This window comes from Zingiber officinale, chromosome 2B, assembly GCF_018446385.1.
Source record: "Zingiber officinale cultivar Zhangliang chromosome 2B, Zo_v1.1, whole genome shotgun sequence".
Taxonomy (NCBI): Eukaryota; Viridiplantae; Streptophyta; class Magnoliopsida; order Zingiberales; family Zingiberaceae; genus Zingiber; species Zingiber officinale.
The window spans coordinates 150,939,692-150,959,236 of NC_055989.1; the positions used below are offsets into that span (position 1 = coordinate 150,939,692).

The 19,545-nt window shown below is 35.2% G+C and overlaps 2 protein-coding genes across 3 annotated transcripts; one reads left to right on the top strand and one right to left on the bottom strand.

Moving 5' to 3' along the window:
• Positions 1-811: 811 nt before the first annotated feature.
• LOC122047853 (factor of DNA methylation 1-like) lies at positions 812-5,155 on the top strand. Of its 2 annotated transcripts, XM_042609362.1 has the most exons (7): positions 812-1,899; positions 2,456-2,637; positions 3,602-3,670; positions 3,763-3,867; positions 3,913-4,029; positions 4,162-4,374; positions 4,601-5,155. In XM_042609362.1, exons 1-7 carry the CDS (start codon positions 921-923, stop codon positions 4,826-4,828), a joined length of 1,893 nt encoding a protein of 630 aa, XP_042465296.1. In that variant the 5' UTR covers positions 812-920; the 3' UTR covers positions 4,829-5,155. The 2 variants fall into 2 exon arrangements, with proteins under 2 accessions (XP_042465296.1, XP_042465295.1); XM_042609361.1 differs by having other exon boundaries at positions 3,763-4,029.
• A 3,427-nt stretch (positions 5,156-8,582) lies between these two features.
• LOC122047854 (ATP-dependent zinc metalloprotease FTSH 8, mitochondrial-like) lies at positions 8,583-15,909 on the bottom strand. The gene is made up of 8 exons (XM_042609363.1): positions 15,732-15,909; positions 15,429-15,660; positions 15,259-15,333; positions 13,990-14,123; positions 12,684-13,172; positions 11,709-12,476; positions 9,726-9,953; positions 8,583-9,278 (listed from the first exon to the last, which is right to left on the bottom strand). Exons 1-8 carry the CDS (start codon positions 15,789-15,791, stop codon positions 8,802-8,804), a joined length of 2,463 nt encoding a protein of 820 aa, XP_042465297.1. The 5' UTR covers positions 15,792-15,909; the 3' UTR covers positions 8,583-8,801.
• Between the last annotated feature and the right edge of the window lie 3,636 nt (positions 15,910-19,545).

Sequence of the window (19,545 nt, forward strand, 5' to 3'; positions counted from 1 at the left end):
GTTGATTCGATGCTATCGATACCGAGAATGCCCTCATCTCATTATATTTCTTCTAAGTGGATGATAGAGAAAGGGGGTAGATGGAAAGGAGAGAGAAAGAGAGAGGGGCACTCTCGATGAGAACATCCCCATAGGGGTATTAATACCCCCTCTCCATTGTGAGTGGACATTATAATGCTCACTCACAAGAAAGAGGAGAGAGAGTCTTCAAAGGTGTTCAAACCTTTAAACACTCTTTCTCTCAATTTTTTTATTTTTTTAATTATAAATTTTTTAATATTATTTAAAAAATGGTAAAATTATTTTTTTTACAAGTAAGATTATTATTAAAAAAATAATAATAATTTAAATATTTTAAAAAAAATATTTAAAATATATTTATTTAGTATAATATAATTTTAAGATAAGTGAGTGAATCATAAATAATAAATATTAATGTTAAAATGAATATGAATAAAAGATATATATTATTATAATGAATACGTGCTAATCAATTATATTTTTATAAAATGATGAATGTTTTAATGATAATATATTAGGGATGTTTTGATGCAACGTCCAATCAATCCACGCCGAGTATTTATATTGGGCTCGTGTTATAATACTCCTTTTGTGGGACCCACCCCCATTGTCTTGGGGAGTCATCCACCTCACGCGGATCGTCTGCCAGTGTACTTGCAACGAAAAACTATCGAATTCCACTCAGCCTCCCTCCGCTTCAAGGAAAACAACGCTCATTTTTTTAAACATAAAATAAAAATGAAATGAAATCCAGAAGGAAAAAAAAACGAGTATAAAAAACTCTCGTCTTCTCCGCCTCATCGACCGATATCCTCTTTTCACATCTGAACCCTTCCTTAAACCTCTTCTTCCTCATCACTTCTCCTGCGTGATTTGGATCCCGATCCGCCGGAATTGGAATGGAGAACGGCTTTTCGTCAGACGAGGACACCGATGTGAGCGACTCGGAGGTGGAGGACTACGAGGAGGAGAGCTACACGGCGCTGAGGACCGGGAACCACCGGATCTGCAACCCCGACGGAACCTTCCGCTGCCCCTTCTGCGCCGGCAAGAAGAAGCGGGACTACCAGTTCAAGGATCTCCTCCAGCACGCCACTGGCATCGGGGCCTCCAGCTCCCGCAAGGGCTCCCTCAAGGCCAACCACCGCGCCTTCGCCCGCTTCCTCCAGCGCGACCTCGCCCCCTCCATTTCCCTCCCCCCGGCGGATCTCAAAGCCGCGGTCACCGCCGCCGCTGTCCCCTCCGCCCCTCGCTCTCCCTCTCCCTCTCCTTTGTCCTCCCTTACCACCGCCGCTGCCGCCGACTCGGAGCCTCCCCCCGAAGAGGAGGTGTTCGTCTGGCCTTGGATGGCTGTCCTTGTCAATGCCGATCCATCCGACGCAGAGGGGGAAACTAACTCACTTGCTGATCAGCTCGCGGAATTCCACCCCACCGACACCGTCTTCTTGCATTTGGAGAAAGGGGGAAGATCTACCGGCACGACTGTGATTGTTAAGTTTCAACACAGCTGGGGCGGGTTTGAAAATGCCATGTATTTTGAGAAACGCTTTAAGGCAAGCCGATGTGGTAGGGAACAATGGATTGAGCTGCAGGGTGACGTCTCCAGCACATTGTATGGATGGATCGCCCGCTCTGATGACTACAACGAAGACAGCGGCATTGGTCGGTACCTGAGGAAACATGGCGAATTAAAGACCATAAAGCAAGTCACTGAAGAGGAGAACAAGGAGAAAGGTAAGCTTGTCGCCAATCTAGCATACCAAATCGATGTTAAAAATCAGCACTTGCATGACTGGGAGGTGAGGAACAACAAAACTAATCTCGTCATCCACCAACTGATTTATGAGAAAGACAAGCTTCATCAAGCTTATAATGATGGTATGTTCATCTTACCTTGCTAAAACTATTACTTTTATCAAGTCATTTTAGTTCGAAATATTGTCCCAGCGATCATAACTTCGTCATAGATACAAATGTGATACTTGGTGTTGCTTTGAAATATACAAGTTATAGTTGCTCTTGAAAAAACATGGTAGGGCTAGATTAACTTTATTGTCTTGTTGCTTTCTTTAAGGCAGATGTGCATTTAATATATCATAAACTTGAAACCTTGGAAATACTAATGGCCATTTACAAATATTATAAATCATAATACCAGAATTTATTTGTGCAGGTTGCTTCTCTTCATGAGATGTTAGTATCAGTCAATTTAGATATATTTTCAATGTAATGTGTCATTTGTTAGTACATAATATTTGGCAGCTTAGAAATTAAACTGTGGTAATAAACTCACTTGGTGTTGGTTGTGAATACTTTATTGTTAATATTTGTGTCATTCTTCATTCAATCCTTAAAGCATTCTCAAATTTCTCTCTGATGATTATATTTTGCCTTCTTCTGATTGGAAGTCACTTGATTCTTCTTTTTTTTTCAGAAATGAGAAACTTACAGCGCACTGCAAGAGATACTACCCTCAAGATTTTTGAGGAGAATGAAAAGCTGAAGGCAGAGTTGGACTTGAAGAGAAAGGAAGTTGAATCGCGGTCCAAAGAACTGGATAATAAGGAAGCACAAAATGAGGATGAAAGAAAGAAACTTGATGATGAGAAGCAAAAGGTACAATACTTGCTGTTTAGTGTATTATATCCTCATTTTCTGCATTATATAGGACTATTTTTCCAATTTTCTTACTAATAATATGTTAATGGAGTTCTAGATCATTGAGTAATTAGGATAATCACTTTTAAGCTGTTCAAATATTCTTCTCCATTGTAAGATGTATATATATATATATATATATATATATATATATATATATATATTGTCCAAAGTTGTGTTTGCACCTGCATGGTTCTTAAATTATTGCATAGTGTCTTCCACATTAGTGTCCGTTATCTGCTAGTAAGGTTTCAAAATTTTGTCATACATTTCATAAGCTTAGTCATTTTGAAAGAGTTATAATATTAGACAAGTGTTTTTGGTTTAATGGATAGGCTGCGCAAGCTCAAATATTGATCTTAGTAATGCCCCTTTTTAGCAGCTAATATTCATGATGTATTTATATTTGCTGATAATTATATTTTCATGAGAAGAACCTTAGGATCCTTTTGTTCGGGCTATAATTTAAATGTTATTTGGTTCTGGGAAGAATAATATTTGGACTTGTTGTACCATCATATTTTAATGTTCACCATCAACATTAAGTTTATGTATGTCCAACTATTTGAAATTGGCTAGATGAAATCCTTCCATTGATCCCTATACAAATCTATATCACTAACAATATTCAAATTATTTTTCTTAATTATATTGACTGATTTTTTCTTTAGTCTCCCTCTATCCCCCCATCTTCCACTCAAATAGATTGAATTCTTCTAACTGTTTATTTGGCTGAAATCTTTTCTGCCACTTGCTCCCATATGGATGTGTATTGTACTTCTACGTTTGTGTTGCTGCAGATTTTTCAACCTTAGAATGTATTGTATTTTTGCTTACAAATTTAATTGCTTCAGTTGGATGAAATCCCACAATATTATCTTATTGATTATGCTTTAATTGTTGATTACTATTATAATGGCAGGTTGAAGAAGCATCAATGCTTCAAAAAGAAACAGAGGAAGAAGTCTTGAGACTCATAGAAGAGCAGAAGGTGATAGTTATAGTGTGTTTATATAACTTTCGTGTTTGTTCTTCTACCATAATCTTACATGTGGTCAATTTCCATCATTGGGAATCATTCAGAAGGAAAAAGAAGCTGCTCTTGCAAGAGTTCTTCAATTAGAGAAGGAAATTGACCATAAACAACAACTGGAGTTAGAAATAGAAAACTTGCAATGGAACTTAAAAATTATGAAGCAAATGGAAGGGGAAGATGCTGCAGATATACAGGAAATGGAACAAAAGTTGGAAAGAGAAAGAGAAGAATTGGAGTCCTTGAATAATACTCTCATAAAGAAAGAACGAGAAAGCAATGATGAGTTGCAGGCTGCTCGGAAAGAGTTGCTTACGGTCTGCCTTCCTAAATTAAGATGCACTCACACCTCATGTTTTTAATCTTCTTGTTGCATGTTTTAGCATCATTATATATAGCTACAAAGTATTCGTCTTTGAATTGCTCTAACTGTTTGAGTGGCTGGTTAGGGTTTGGAGGATTTACTTACTGGCCGTACATTGATTGGGATCAAAAGAATGGGTGAACTTGATGAGAAGGCCTTTCAGAATGCTGCCAAGAAAAAATTCAAGTCTGATGAGGCTGACATCAAAGCTGCTGAATTATGTTCTAGCTGGCAAGAAGAACTGAAGAATCCATCATGGCATCCGTTTAAGATAGTTGTCACGAATGGGAAGGAGGAAGTATGTATACTTTGCTACCGACTCTTCTTTGTCTGCCTATCATTTTGAAATTGTAGATATCTTTAACTCTGAAACTGGCGCACCAGTTTGCCATGTTTTTGGTTTTATAAATCTCAAAAATATTAACATTGTGTTATGGCTTGTTTTACTTGTCTGCCTTCATGTTATCCTCTTGCCTCTGAATTGGGACAATTGATTACTAATACATAGATTTTGCGTCCTACAGGAATTGCTCGTCGAGGATGACCCAAAGCTAAAAAAACTATGGATCGAGTATGGAGACGATGTATGCAATGCAGTGAAAACAGCTCTAAAAGAACTGAATGAATATAACCCCAGCGGAAGATATGTGGTACCAGAGCTCTGGAACTTCAAGGATGGACGAAAGGCATCGATGAAGGAGATAGTGCAGTACATTATAAAACACTGGAAGTCTTCTAAGCGTAAAAAATGAGGAGACCAAGCGTTGACTAAGGTTATCTATTCCTAACATAAGTCAGATGAATTAGCTGGCAAGTTTGCATCAATTAGCCTAGTCAGACTCTTCAGAAATCATCTCTGGTCCTCTGTTTGTGTGATGCTTCTAATAAGAGATGTTTGTATTTTCTGGAGCCCCCTAGAAAATGATTTCTCATGAACCATAAAACTTATTGTATCATCTCTCACTTAGCAGGCCCTCTTTTGTGTGTTCCAGGCCAAGGTAATTTATTTTTGACACTGCAAGTTGTAAATCTTCAATCCTATTAGATGTACCAGATACTTTGTGATGCGTTTCTTTTCACTTCTTTCTGTTTTTAGTTTCTTGATATCAGTAACCAGCCTATGATGACAGTTCTGTACTATTTGCTAATGAATTGTTAAGATGATTTGGCAGCACCCAGAGCCCTCATCGAGGCAGGTGCAAAGCTTTGGAGGAAGCGAAAGCTGTCGTCTTCTCAGCAGCACTGCCCTCCCCTGTTGACTGGTCAATCTTAAGAATTCAAAATTTTGAGAAGGTTATCATCAGTAGGCTCTTCTTTTCATTGGAGCCTTTACAGGTCAAGCTGAGTTAAGTTAAGAACCAAGTTTTATGGTATTTGTATTTGTTGATAGGGTGACCGAACTAAGTCGAGTTTAAACTGAGCCATGGGTGTTCAAAAAAATAAAAATCATTTAGATATTATTGGGTTCATAATTAGATTGGTTAGTGGATTTAATATTACAAGTTTGCTTGTTTTTTGTTTGGGAAGGTTTTTTATTTTTGTTTATTTAAGTGTTTTATTAATGAATATGATTTTACTCATAAACATTTTTATAATTTTTATTTTTCAAGTTTATTTATTTTATTTAATTACTCTAATTATTTATTTATTTAATTAATTGATGTGTATCCTTTTATTTTTGCTCTGTGGCGGTGAGAGAGCGTCTTCTTATGATTTTTTTTTTTTAAGTATAAGGATTAAATTTTAATTTCGGTGAATTAATATAATGGACGATTAATAATGTTGGATTTATTACAATAATATTATGGGTAAGTACCAATTGTATTAACATGGGGCAAGAATATGTCTAATTATTGAAGATTATATAGGGGAGAAGATTAATTGATGATAAATTTAATAATGGAGAAGATTAATTGATGATTAATTTAACCGATCATCAAATATATATAAAAAAATAACAAAACTTATTAAATCATACACTTTATTATTTATTTTAATCGGTTTTTGGTCTCTAAGATTTACAATATCTAATACTCTTAAATTAGGAGTTTAAGTGCTTAAAATTTTATTATACTTAATTGTGAATGATTGAGGGGGTGTTTGGTATGCGTATTTTCCATTTTCATTTTCTAGATAATACGTGTTTTCTGAAAAACGATGTTTGGTCTGCGTTTTTCACGCACATTTTTTAAAAAATTGGCTATCTTTTTCTAGAAAAATAGATAATGACAAAAAGTCGTTTTCTGTTTTCTAAAAAAATACGTATTTTTTAGAAAATGAAAATGAAAACGGTGTAAACCAAATGTACCCTTAGTTTTTATAAACAGTACCATATGATTCGAAGTTAATTGCTGTAATATAATTATGCTTATTTTGCACTTCAATAGCAGTTGTTAAATATTTTTAGTCAACAAAAATTAAAAGGGAAATATTTTTAAAATATAAAATAATATCTCAATATATTTTTTATTTCGATAGTACTCTTGTTTTTCTCTAATTTACCCTTTTAGTTTTGTTACAGCAGTTTCAGTAAATTTGATATAAATAAATAATTTTAATAAAAATATGTTTTAATATAATAATATTTTATCCACCATAATTGAATTTAGAAAAATATTAAATTGATATATTATAAAAATATTTATAATAATTGTGAAATTGAAATAATTTTATTATAATAATATTAAAGAAAAAATAATCTTTTACCAAATTTAGGGGTGAGCAGTCAATCCGCCAAATCGACCAACCCGCTTATATCAATCCGAACCGAACCGAAAAAAAATAATCCGCCAGATATAGGGCCGGATGTAGGGTCCTAATATTGCATTATCTGATCTAGTAGGGTCGGATAGTTTTTTATCCCAATAATCGAACCAACCCGATCCGATCACCTCTACTTATAGCAACTAATGTTGATAAGTTGTTACACGTTGTAACTACTGCCGATAAACTGCTACACGTTGTAATAGTTATTTCTGATTAGCTGTTATACGTATAATGAGTAATGTCTATTATCATTTTAAAAAATTTTATTTTTTGTTATATTTATATTTTATATTTCATTGGATATAGGATCGGATATCCAAATAACTGACAAATCGTCGGATATCTGAAACATAAGAACCGCCGGATATAGGGCCGGATGTAGGTCCCGATTTTGCATTATCTGATCTAGTAGGGTCGGATAATTTTTTACCCCAATAACCGAACCAACCCGATCCGTGATCACCCCTAACCAAATCCAGATAATTTATATGCACGAAATAGTAGAATCAAAAGTCCATTGCCTCAATTATAGTAAAAGATAGAATTCGTCATCCAACAATTCCACACGATCAGTCTCATGACCATATATGAGGAGTTAAATCGGGAAGTTATAGTTAGCTAGTACGAGAAGAATTTTTTCCTCAACTTTATCAAAATTTAAACTCTTATCCTATTATAATAAATCTACCCCACATTAACCCACTCAACCTTGCCCCGAAAGCAAAGTCCATTGCCTCAAGCCCCTTGGGGCAGGTGCCTGATTAGGCACTTCTAATCAGACATTCGAAATTGGAAATTTAAGGGAATTTTTTTAATAGACAGGATTTGAAAATATTAGCGGTTAAAATAGATCTCTATATATATATATGCTTTTATTTATTCAAATGATCAATGAGAAATTTTAGTCTAACCGGACAAGTTATCCTAAGGATTAGTCGAGCTGAAGATTTGGATACTTAACAAAAAACCAAAAAATCATTGCCTCACATATCAAAAAGATCAGTGTGGGTTACCTAGTAGGATTGTCAAGATGATAATTTCATTTTTGGCTATAAAAAAAAATAATTATAATGCCCCCGACAATAGTGGAGTGGTAGAGCATCTTTTTAGTTTTCCAATCATATAAAGATTGAATTCCAACTTCGATGAACTAATGGATGAATTTCTTTTAATGAGCGATTGACCTAAGAACGCTGGATTGATGGTCGTCTGTTACGAGCGCTTTTCCGATTTATCTTGATAGTCAGTGAGAAATTTTCGTGAAGCCATACCTGTCATCCCAGAATTAATCGGCATACCAACTAAAAGAAATAATTATAGTAAAAAACTAAAATAAAAATAAAAACTATCAAAGTAACTAGAGTGATAAATGAACTAATGTTCGTGAATAAATTTAATATTTGATCTAATAAAAACATATTTACGTATGTTCAATACACAGAATCAATTAAATAAATAAATTTAAATAACTCGTTAACCTAAATAAATTTAAATTTAAATTAAAAATTCGTTGGTTTACTATACTCAAATTAAATTTAAATCAAATACTTGTAAAAAAAAATAAATTAAATCATGAATAATCATTAATAGCTTAATTTTACCGTATCAAAGTTTCAAACACCCCGCTCGGCTTGTTTACCGCCATACAAGTAATATTCAAAAAAAAGTTTAGTCAAAATATTCATTCACGCGCATGCATTTAGTTTATCATTTACTTTTTACTACCAACCAAAAAAAAAATAAAAAAAGAATACATTTAGTTTATCATTTGAGCAACATTATTGAATGTATCAAAAATAATCTGCTTTCAAGATTAGTTTACAATAATTAAATCCACCACTCCATTGTGGTTTTGCCTGATGCAGTTTGTTATTTGAGTTTTGTACAATTCCTTCCTCTACATGGGCAAGCAAGTTGTGACCATATACACCTTCCGATTCTCTCATCGACCAAGCTCAGTTATGCCGGCAGGACCTCCCCATTCACTGACCCATCATCCTCCAACACTGTTTCGTCCTTGGGGGTGTCGATGCTCGTGCTGTTCTCGTCTTGAAAGCCTCGTACGAACTTGTCGTAGTTCGTCGGTTCGTCAGACTTGAACGGGCGTTCTCCGAGTACACTGATCAAGTCCTCTTGGTGCAGCACCTCCTTCTCCAGCAGCAGCTCCGCGATCTGGGCGACCTGATCCTTGTGCTCCTTGATCAATTCCAGTGTCTTCGTGTATGCTTTCGATACCCACTCTCTGACCTCTTCGTCAATGATGGCTTCCGTCTTGCTGCTGTAAGGCTTGTTCATTTCGAACGAATCTTCCTTCTGGGGAAAGGAGAGGAGGCCGACCTTGTCACTGAAGCCGTAAACCGCAACTTGGGCGTAAGTCATCTTGGTGACTTTTTCAAGATCATTCTGAGCTCCAGTCGAGATCTTGCCCAAGAGAACCTGAGAGCAAACAAATTACAAAGATTATTCATATCGACGCAGTTCTGATCGGCATTGAACAGATCGATCAGTGTCTTTAAGCTGACTCTATGGTGAAATGGATCTAAATATAGATTCGATATTGCTAGAAACAAATCTGAGTCAGTATAAATGATATTCGGAAGACAAAACAATTATCCTTCATTGAACCGCCAACTCAAATTCTTCCGACTAAGATCAAATAACCACCTCTGATGAGAACAAACCCATATGTCAGGAATCGAAAGCCTTATCTTCTTTTGTCACTAAAACCAAGCTCAAAACTAGGAATAGGGATAAACTTTTAGTTTAGTATCGAGCATTACCAGTAATCCAATAGTTCATCACCATAAGAGCATCTAATTATCGATACAATTTTTTTTGTGATTTTGAGTGCAAAAATGAAAGCCAAAAATGGTGAAATTCTACCTCTTCGGATGCCCGTCCCCCTAACGTCATGCAAGTCATGTCGAAGAGCTGCTCCTTGGTTAACAAGAGGTTTTCACTCGGCACATATTGAGCAAAGCCTAGCGCTGCGGTTCCGCGAGGAACTATTGTAACTTTGAGTAAAGGTTCTGCGTGCTCTAAGAACCATCCTGCAACAGCATGTCCTGATTCGTGATAAGCAACAGTTCGCCGTTCCAGTTTGCTAATTACCTGACAAGTTTAAGTGGATGAGTCAGATCAAAACCAAAGAAATAACAAGAACAATATATCATGTCAAGAAAGATCTTTCAAACTACCACTGATAAGTTTAGATTCTAAAACAATTTAAGTCTACTTACCATTTTGTCATTCTCGAGAATTAATAGTTCAAGGCTCCTAAGCTAGCATGAGAATACAGAGCTAATATGCTTCGTTCAACAATTAGGAACGAGCTTAAGCATACCGAAAGCATTTGAAATGCCAATATTGGCCTAAAAGGATTAAACCTATGAGCAAGTGCACTAGAGACAGTTCGACTCTTCCATAGTAGGTGCTTATATACGAAGAATCATTAAACTGTGTGTTGCACCGTACGACTTTAATAAAATGTTAGAATCAACATATTTCTAGTACATGAAATAAGTTGGATTCTACCTGATAAATAACAAAGATTTAAATTGTAACAAAAAAAAAATAGTACAAGGGTAAAATTAACTGTAACAAATAAAATCTGTTGAATAATTTTATGAACATTGTGCAATGGAATAGCAGAAGTAAATAAAATAAGATTTCATCTTGCCAAATTGTGTTGCTTTTTCCACAATATTTGTTATCAACAAAACCTTTTTCGTTAGCAAGATGAAATTTTGGGTTGAAATATATTTTTTAAAAAAATTAAGATTTAGGTACTGAAAGCTCCGTCTCCAAATCGATTGTTGAATAACAAGTCATGAGATTGGTAATTACCCCTTTTTAGCACTAAAACACTAAATACCATAAGTCAGCATTAACATTGAGTTTAAAGCATCTAAAAGGCATTGATGGAATTCCTATTACACTAATCAAAAAATAAATCGATTAATTGGGCAAATTAACTATAGATGGTATTGATGTGTTGCACTAATCAAAAAACAAATCATCTAGTTTTCCACAGTTGTAGCAAATAATTGGGCAAATGACACTTATCTTAAATACACAATTGGCAAGACGATGGAATACCAACTGCGTTGCTTTTGTATATTTATACCGACATGTGTTCTTGTATCATGTATTGGAGAATTTGTTCACTGGTTGGAGGGGTTTATCCTATAAATGCTACCCAAGCACAATGTTCCAACCAAAGCCACAAAGCGAGGAAATTTTATCAGATGAGAAAATAAAAAAAGAAACATTGTACGAAGTCAGTAAATAGTAGTAAGATTGATTCTCAACAGCAAAAAAAAAAAAAAAAACAACTTTTAAGCTCATCCAAATTGGCGGCAAGCACACTCAAACTATGTGAATAAAGATATCGATCTAAGGTTACCACTTGCAATTCAATAACATGATGCCTGCATTTATTTGCATTCAAAAAGGCACATCATAGAATCTTAGTGATTATAAAAAGCAATTAAGAGATATGTTTCAATCACTTAAAATGGCTCAAAAACACATAAACTAGAGAAACACTTTAGCTAGCACAAACTTATAAACAAAATAATGTAGATTGAAGTTTGACGAGCACTTAGTATTATAACCGAAATATAAAACTTAGGGATCACAAATTTATGATTTGAAATGTCATTGTCACTGTAAGATGATAGCATAAAAGAAGCAAGGACCAAAAAATATCAAAATAAACATGAAAAAAAAGAGGAAATATTATCCTCGTAGCAATCAACAAGAATTAGACAATAAAGGTTACAATGATATGGCAAAACAAGTAATGGAGTGCATTTCCGGGAAGATGAATAAAACTCTCGCAATTACATTAAAGTAAGAAATTACCTTGTTTTTCTTCTCCAAGCCACCAATAATCCTGTCAATAGCTGCGTCAAAATGCTGCATTGTTACTTCTGTACCCTCATTTCTAGCAGCAATTAGTGCAGCCTCATTACAGACATTAGCAATGTCAGCTCCAGCAAAACCAGGTGTAAGTGCCGCTAGTCTCTGAGAGTAATACTCGGGCTCTTTATCAAGCTTAATCTTCTTCAGATAGATACGAAATATCTGGTCACGTCCTTTTATGTCAGGCTTATCAAGAGAAATTTGACGATCAAACCTTCCAGGCCTCAAGAGAGCCTTATCCAAAATATCTGGGCGATTAGTGCCAGCTAGTACAACAACACCAGATGTTGTCCCAAATCCATCCATCTCAACAAGCAACTGATTTAGTGTGCTTTCACGTTCATCATTGGAGCCTGAGAATCCTCCACGACCTCTTGCTCGGCCAATCGCATCAATTTCATCAATGAAAATTATGCTTGGAGCACATTGTCTGGCTTCAACAAATAAGTTCCTCACCCTGGAAGGTCCAACTCCTACAAACATTTCCATGAAATCTGAACCTGATAACGACAGGAAGGGGACACCAGACTCACCAGCTGCTGCTTTTGCTAAAAGAGTTTTTCCTGTGCCCGGAGGACCTACGAGAAGAGCACCTTTGGGAATCTTTGCTCCAAGTTCCTCATACTTTGTAGGATTTTTTAGGAAGTGAACAAATTCCATAATCTCTTGTTTGGCTTCATCACAACCGGCTACATCTTTGAAAAATACCTGAACCAACAATAATGAACTAGAATAATTGAATATCCAATTACATGATCAAACAATAGCAGAAACTTTCTAATAAAAGAGAATGGTTATAAAAGATGTTATTTCTACGTTGAAGGGAATGAAGTAATCTCACACTGAATGAATATTATCCCATGCAATCATCAAACATAAAATTGCTTTTTAGAAAAAGTTCAAGTGATTGCTTGCCTTGTTCTTGGAATTCTTATCCATTCGCATCACTTGAGCTTTTCCAATGTTAAATATGCCACGACCCCCCTTTCCACCAGCACCGCCACCACCTATGCTAAATCCACTCTGTATTCTTCGTCCCATGAGGTAGACAAACCCCACAAGAAATGCAGTGGGGGCAAATCTGAGTATTTCTTGGAACCAATTTACTTCAGAAATGTACCGAACAGGAACATAATTATGAGGATCTATCCCCAATGCTTCCTGAGCTTCTTCCAGCTTCTCCTCAAATGACTCAACACTTCCAATATTGAAGTAATATTTGTATTGGCTAGTAGTATGAATAGGGACAGGTGTTCCAGTTTCCTGGATTTCATTGTCTTTGGCTTGATTGTTACCATATCCAGAACTCCTGACATAAACTTTTGCTACTGATTTATTCGATACAGTAATGTGATCTACTAAACCAGGTTCCAAAAGCTTGTTCTTGAACTCTTGAAAACTAATCTGCAAATAAAAACATTCAAAGTGTGATATCAGAAAACTTGAAAATAAAATAAGATATAAGTGGATTATTAAAAAAGTCAGTACATACCCAGAAATGTGAGTTTATTGAGTCCACGGTTAGTTATGATAAAAACAATAATGTTTATGTATGTGTGTCACAATATATGTTTGACATTTTAAAGAATACAACTTTAAGCAGAGTGAACTATCAGACTTGTGTAATTTCTAATATCTTAAAAAGTAAAAATTATGATATCACATTTCACAACCATGGGTCTAATTTGGAGTGCTCCTACTGAAAATATAAGATTCTATATGCTTTGATAAACTCAAATATTAAATTGTCCACACCAGAGGAAAAAAATGGTCAATCCAAGCAAGTCATCTTCTTTTTAGCTCTAGTATCAAATATATAAATTATTTGCTATAGCAACTCTTGAAATTGCTAAAAAGAATGTTGAGATAAATTAACTTCGAAAATAGTTACATAATCAACTATAGGTACATGATAAGTCTAGTACCATCTCAACTTATACCTATTCTAGAGTCAAAGAAAAAACAGCAATCTCAAGGTAGAACATGATTGCCTTTCAGAACAGAAATCAAAGGGGAATCAAATATATAAAAAGAGAAGTTGTCAATGAATAGAGCAATAAAAAGTGATACAAGCTTAATAATCTTGAAAAGCTGTATTACAATTTATTTATTTATTTGCATTTATAAGTTTACGGGGTTAATGATATTGAATACATGAAAAGATCTTGGGTAGACGGTACAAGAACAAAACGACAAAATATGTGCTAATAGACATACAAACCTCCTTTTGGTCAGAGGAACCAAGAGAATTTGAAAAAAACATCAATCCCAGTAAAAGTAATGGACCAAGGACACTCTGCAAATTCTTGGTTATGTTCTCTTGAAATCCTCCAAAATCTTCTGTGCTCGACTCCTCTATAAATGAACAAAAATTAGGATATAAAAAAATCAAAAAAGAAAACTTGAACTAAATATTTGATATTCTGTAATTTGAACTGAAATATCACAATTCACAACAAGCACATTCTCAACTCAAGTTTACTTTGAACACAATAAAACTAACTCAAATCAAGGTTTTCAGCAGTAGCAATTAGCTGAATGACATTAGTTACTGAAATATCCAGAAGGCGAAACATGTAGCAGTTAAAATCTGAATTTGAACCCTACCTATAGAAATGATAAACTATCTTCCAAAGAGGTTGTGAACAAACTCCTAAACTAACAATAGAAAAATTACATTAGGAAATAAGGTTGGAAACCCTATATTGGCCTCGGACTTGTGAACCAAAACTACTGGATGAAATGGCTTTAGTTCATCTAAAAAAGGAAGTGTTGATTCAGCAATGCCATTATAACTTCAATAAATAAATAAATGAGATTCAGCATGCTATATGAGCATCAAGATTTACTTCACAATCACTAAAGGTGGATGACCAACCTTAACATAAACCTGCGTCATCAGTGATGCTTGCATGTGATTTGCAATTTGTGAAGACATCAAATTTGCCAACTCTAACCACAACTTCCTATATTAAGACCTGATCTACAAATATATTTGGTAACATAGTAGGACCCTGCATGACCTATTCACTATGCCACTTTTCTAAGATAGAGTTGATTGACCTAGAAAAAGAGAAATTGAAAAAACAGAGAAAACAGTGCTCAGTATTCACTAATAGAGCTCAATTCAATCTGACCCAAACACCAATGTAATTTAGTGACAACAAAATTGAGCTTTCTTTCAATTTTTTGAACACAGGAAATTTTAGGCCTAGAGCTTTAGATGACATTTCATGACAACCACAGTTAAGGGATGGAAAGTGGATTCAAGTTACTTAGTAACAGCAGACTTTCAAGAATATTTTCAAAAGACATTTATCTGTTTAGTCCTAAGGCAAGTTTAGCAAGACATGGTTTAATACACTTGATAAACTACACTGATCGGCAAGAAATACATTGATAACCCCATGCTTCTCAGGTTTAGTTGAAAAGTAGATCTAATCCTTGCAGTTACTGATAAATTACCGGGTTAAGAAACATAGAATAATACCTTTTCCTTCTGATTGTTTGTTCTCATCGCCTTTCGGAATTTCCTTCTTGTCCTTGGGATAGTAGTTCTCGTATTCTAGAATAACAAATCAAAGCATAAGATAAATGCTAACAAAATTCATGCATTTATTCCCAAATCGCCTCAACATAAAAATATAATTTTTTTCTTACTCTTCCCTTCGGGTGATTCACTCGAAAAGAATCGCCTAAAAGTTGAGCCTGCCAAGAGGAATCTAAAATCTCCCAATCGATCCCCTTTTCCGATATTTCTACCGACTATTGCTGAGGTGACGTAGCCCCTCAGGGACTTCAACCCTCCGTTATCCCCGTGCAAGATCGGCTTTTGCAAAAGGGCTTCTCTCGAGCATCCAAACCTCGCCTCGGAAACGCCAAAAATTCCTCCCTAGAGAAATAAAACCGATAAATGAACAGATTACACAACCAGCCACGATCAGGAAAGCGCAAGGAACTTACAAGTCCGGTTTTTTGACGCGAAGGCCGAGAGATCGAGCGCGCGAGCTTGGAGAAGATCATCCTACGTTAACCGAGAGGCTTCGGGACAGCGGAGATGGAAGAACCTTAGCGGCGATCTAGGGTTCCTGGATTAATTCCCTCCGGAAGCTCTTCTGGGGAGGAGACTAGACAGCAGACGGGGTTAAAGCGGATTTTAGATTCGCCCAAGTAACCGCACTGAGATATCCTACGTGGCAATCCAGGAACCGACCAGATCGGATGTTTCGAGGGGCGAGTGAAACAGCCATCGAGATTGTTCCTTGGGAAGCAAGGCGGAAAAGACCATAACTCCGTAAGTAAACATTAAAATAAAATCTTACACAATTTTGGATCTTAATGGGCTCCAAGAATCCACTCATAAGCCCATTAAGAAATAGAACATACAGGCCCGTGTAAATATTTACACAATTTCGGACCTTAATGAGCCTCCAAGTATCCACCTAAGAAACCCATTAAGAAATGAGAGCGGCTTTTCCCTCCTGTCACACACCCTCACCTCCCAGCCCATCAATTTTTTTACCCTTATACCCTTCGAATAATTGTCCATGTTTTTTTTTGGTTTCTTTTATCTATTGGTTTTATTTTTTTTAATCAGTTTTTTATCATTTTTTAAATATTTTTTTATATGTTTGTAATATTTTGTTTATTTTTTAGTGATAAATTTTAGGAGTTATTATTTGTAAAAAATTTAACAAAATAAAAATTATATATTTGAAACTAATAAAAACACTAGTAATTAATAGTGAACACATTCATAACTTAAGAACAAATATTTTTTTCAAATGAAAAATACACATAATAATACAAAAAAAATATGAAAATATATAAAAATAGGAATTTTAATCAATATTGCCTCTAAATTCTGCTCCTGACGTATTTAGTGGCAGTGTACCTATTATTTCGTACCACAAATGAACACATATAACGAGTGACCCATCATTTAGCTTAGTTCGATGAATGTTGCCACCACCATGTTGGAATGGGTGATACAGGGTAATGAGAGTGTAAGAAAACTTGCACGAAGTAATTGCCAACATGGACAACAACTATTTCTCGACACTCTTGGTTTGGAACTAGAGGAGTTCTTAATGGTAAGTCAATAAAACAACTCCCATCATTCTCACCAAATGTATGCAGTACAAGATTGTACCTTAATGTGATGATAATTCCCAAAGGCATATAATTCATTCAATACATTTATGCTACCCACGACTTGAACCAATTCAATGAGAATAATAGATTGGCTACCACATTTAATCTGGATAAAGTTGATCATATAGATCCTTATTTTGTTGAATATCTTCTATAAGCTAAAATCGTACTTGAAACCAACCTTCTTCACCATACCCAATTAGTGTAGCTATTGTCCTAAATCCACAATGACTATCAGATTGAACGTCAATAGTGTGAGAAATATAACGTTGCAGAGGCATAGGTAATTTCTCAATATAAGTATCATGGATGGGTGGAATTGGAGAGTAATCATGAGTCGTTTAAGTATTGCGAACCTTCGACCCCCTTCTAGGTCTTCCTCTCCCTCGAGATGTTGCAGCTGGTTGAGAGACCCTAGATCCTGAAGTGGATGCATCTGCAAAAAAAGTATACGACATCCACTTTGCTCATCTCTACCCGCAGGTCAACCTCTATGTTCCATGTTGTACGAAGGGGCTCGAACAATACTTTGAGATGGATCTATCATATCGAAAAACTTGTGTATCATATGCTCTCGCATATGTGGATTTATCCCATCTAATATCTCAATAACGTGGGATGTCCTATTGGGTCGTGCTCCCTAGTCATTAAACTGATGTACGTGCATAGACAATCTCCTCCAATGAGTGTTGATATTCTGTAGCGGAATTGAAATGGAAAAGTAACATTAATGTTCAAGATCGTGCTCACATGGCAATCCATATACAATTTTGATAAAATAGTTGCATCTGTTGGCTAGCTGGTGGGATATTTCCTCAACGCATTTTAGCTAACTAGAAATCAACTACATTGCCTCTAATGAAATCCGACATCTTATTTGACTAAAAATGTCATTATGTAAATGTTGATAACATGAAATGTTGAGAGATCTCTCGAACGATTTCTTAATATCCTCGAACTAAATTCTCAATATCTAAATCTTATGTATTTTTTTAAAAGATGCTTGTAAGAATGACATGATATCTCCCAAATATAACTTCAGTCTCGCATGTGCAGACTCTGTCTTGTAATAAAAAAATGCATTGTGTTTTAATACTGAAAAGAATTGAAATAGTATAATAATCAACAAAATTGAAATAATAAAGCTATAAAGTGATTATACCTTTGATTTGAATTGCTCCCGAGGTGCATACATGATCAACCCAGACTGAAACAAACCACTCTTTGTAAGGGTGTAACCATATATCCCAAAGGTAATTTAAAACACTCTCGAATCGTTGATACTCCTCACGCATGACATTCCACTTCTGTTGATAAGACCATTGTGTGGATGAATTAATGAGTGAGTGTCATGGTGTATAAAAATGTTGTCACTCCAGACCAAGCATATATAGGGGCGCATTTATTCATTACACACTGGTTTATGTGCCAAATACAAAGGATGTGATGTCCATTGAGAAAACATGTTTCAATGGCATTAATAAGCACTAAATCTCGGTCTGAAACAAACACCAATGGCAACAATGTCTTCTTTTCAACCATCCACTTCTTTAAGGTACTTAATACTCATGTCAGTTGCTCTATCTTCTCATTACTAAGATATGCGAACATAAGTGAGTAAGTTGGCATTGTGGATGTGATACCCACAACGTCCAATAGTAGTATCTGATACTTATTGGTCTTGTATGTGGCATTAATAATCAACATAGATGAAAAGTTGACAGACGACTCTAGACTTTTTGGTTGAACCTAAAGAATATCTGTGATTTCGTTGGTGTCTGGATTGGTACGCTAATTATGAAGATATTCTTTCTTGATTAATTGGTCCAAGACATGCTGAATAGAATTTAGGTTGCCCCGTTTAGCATATTTATTTGTGAAAATGACATTGTAAATGCTTTTGATCCCCATAGTATTTGACAGGTCTCTTTCCTTCAAAATACTAAGAATTTCACGAGGTGTAGTGTTGTTGGTCATGTCAAGAACAAATTCTTTTTCTATTGGTTTTAACCTACTCGGGTACTCATGACCATCAATATATTCTGCTAATTGATGATTATGAAAACCACAGACAACCCTTAAACCCCACATCACACCATCTAGAGATATTGGTATACCTCGCAGCTCAAATGGACATTCACATTTTTTAATCCCGATATTTCTTTTTAAGGATTGCCCATTAACTAGATATTGTGGTGGCTTATACTTTTCACCTCTTTCACATATAAGATGACACTTTGGTAGCTTGCCACATTTTAAATTAACAAAAATTTTAATAACTACTACAATATCATTCTTCAGACCAACTGTCTTTATCCAATTTACCATATCTTCTCTACTTTTAAATATCTATATAAAAAATATAACAAAGATGTATAAGTATGATATTATCCATTCTTAATATAATTTCTCTACTTATAAAATAAATAACGAATATGCATAAAATAATGATAATAACTAACCTGATCTGTAGCAAATTTTAGTGTATAATCACGACTGTTGTTGGAGATACTCTCTTCAGTAGGAATATCATTCTCAATAGTAATAACTAAGAAGATAACTATGTGTTCAGGAAGAGAGAAGGAGAGGCTGAGAGGAAGATAGCAATGGAGGGAGGTGTGAC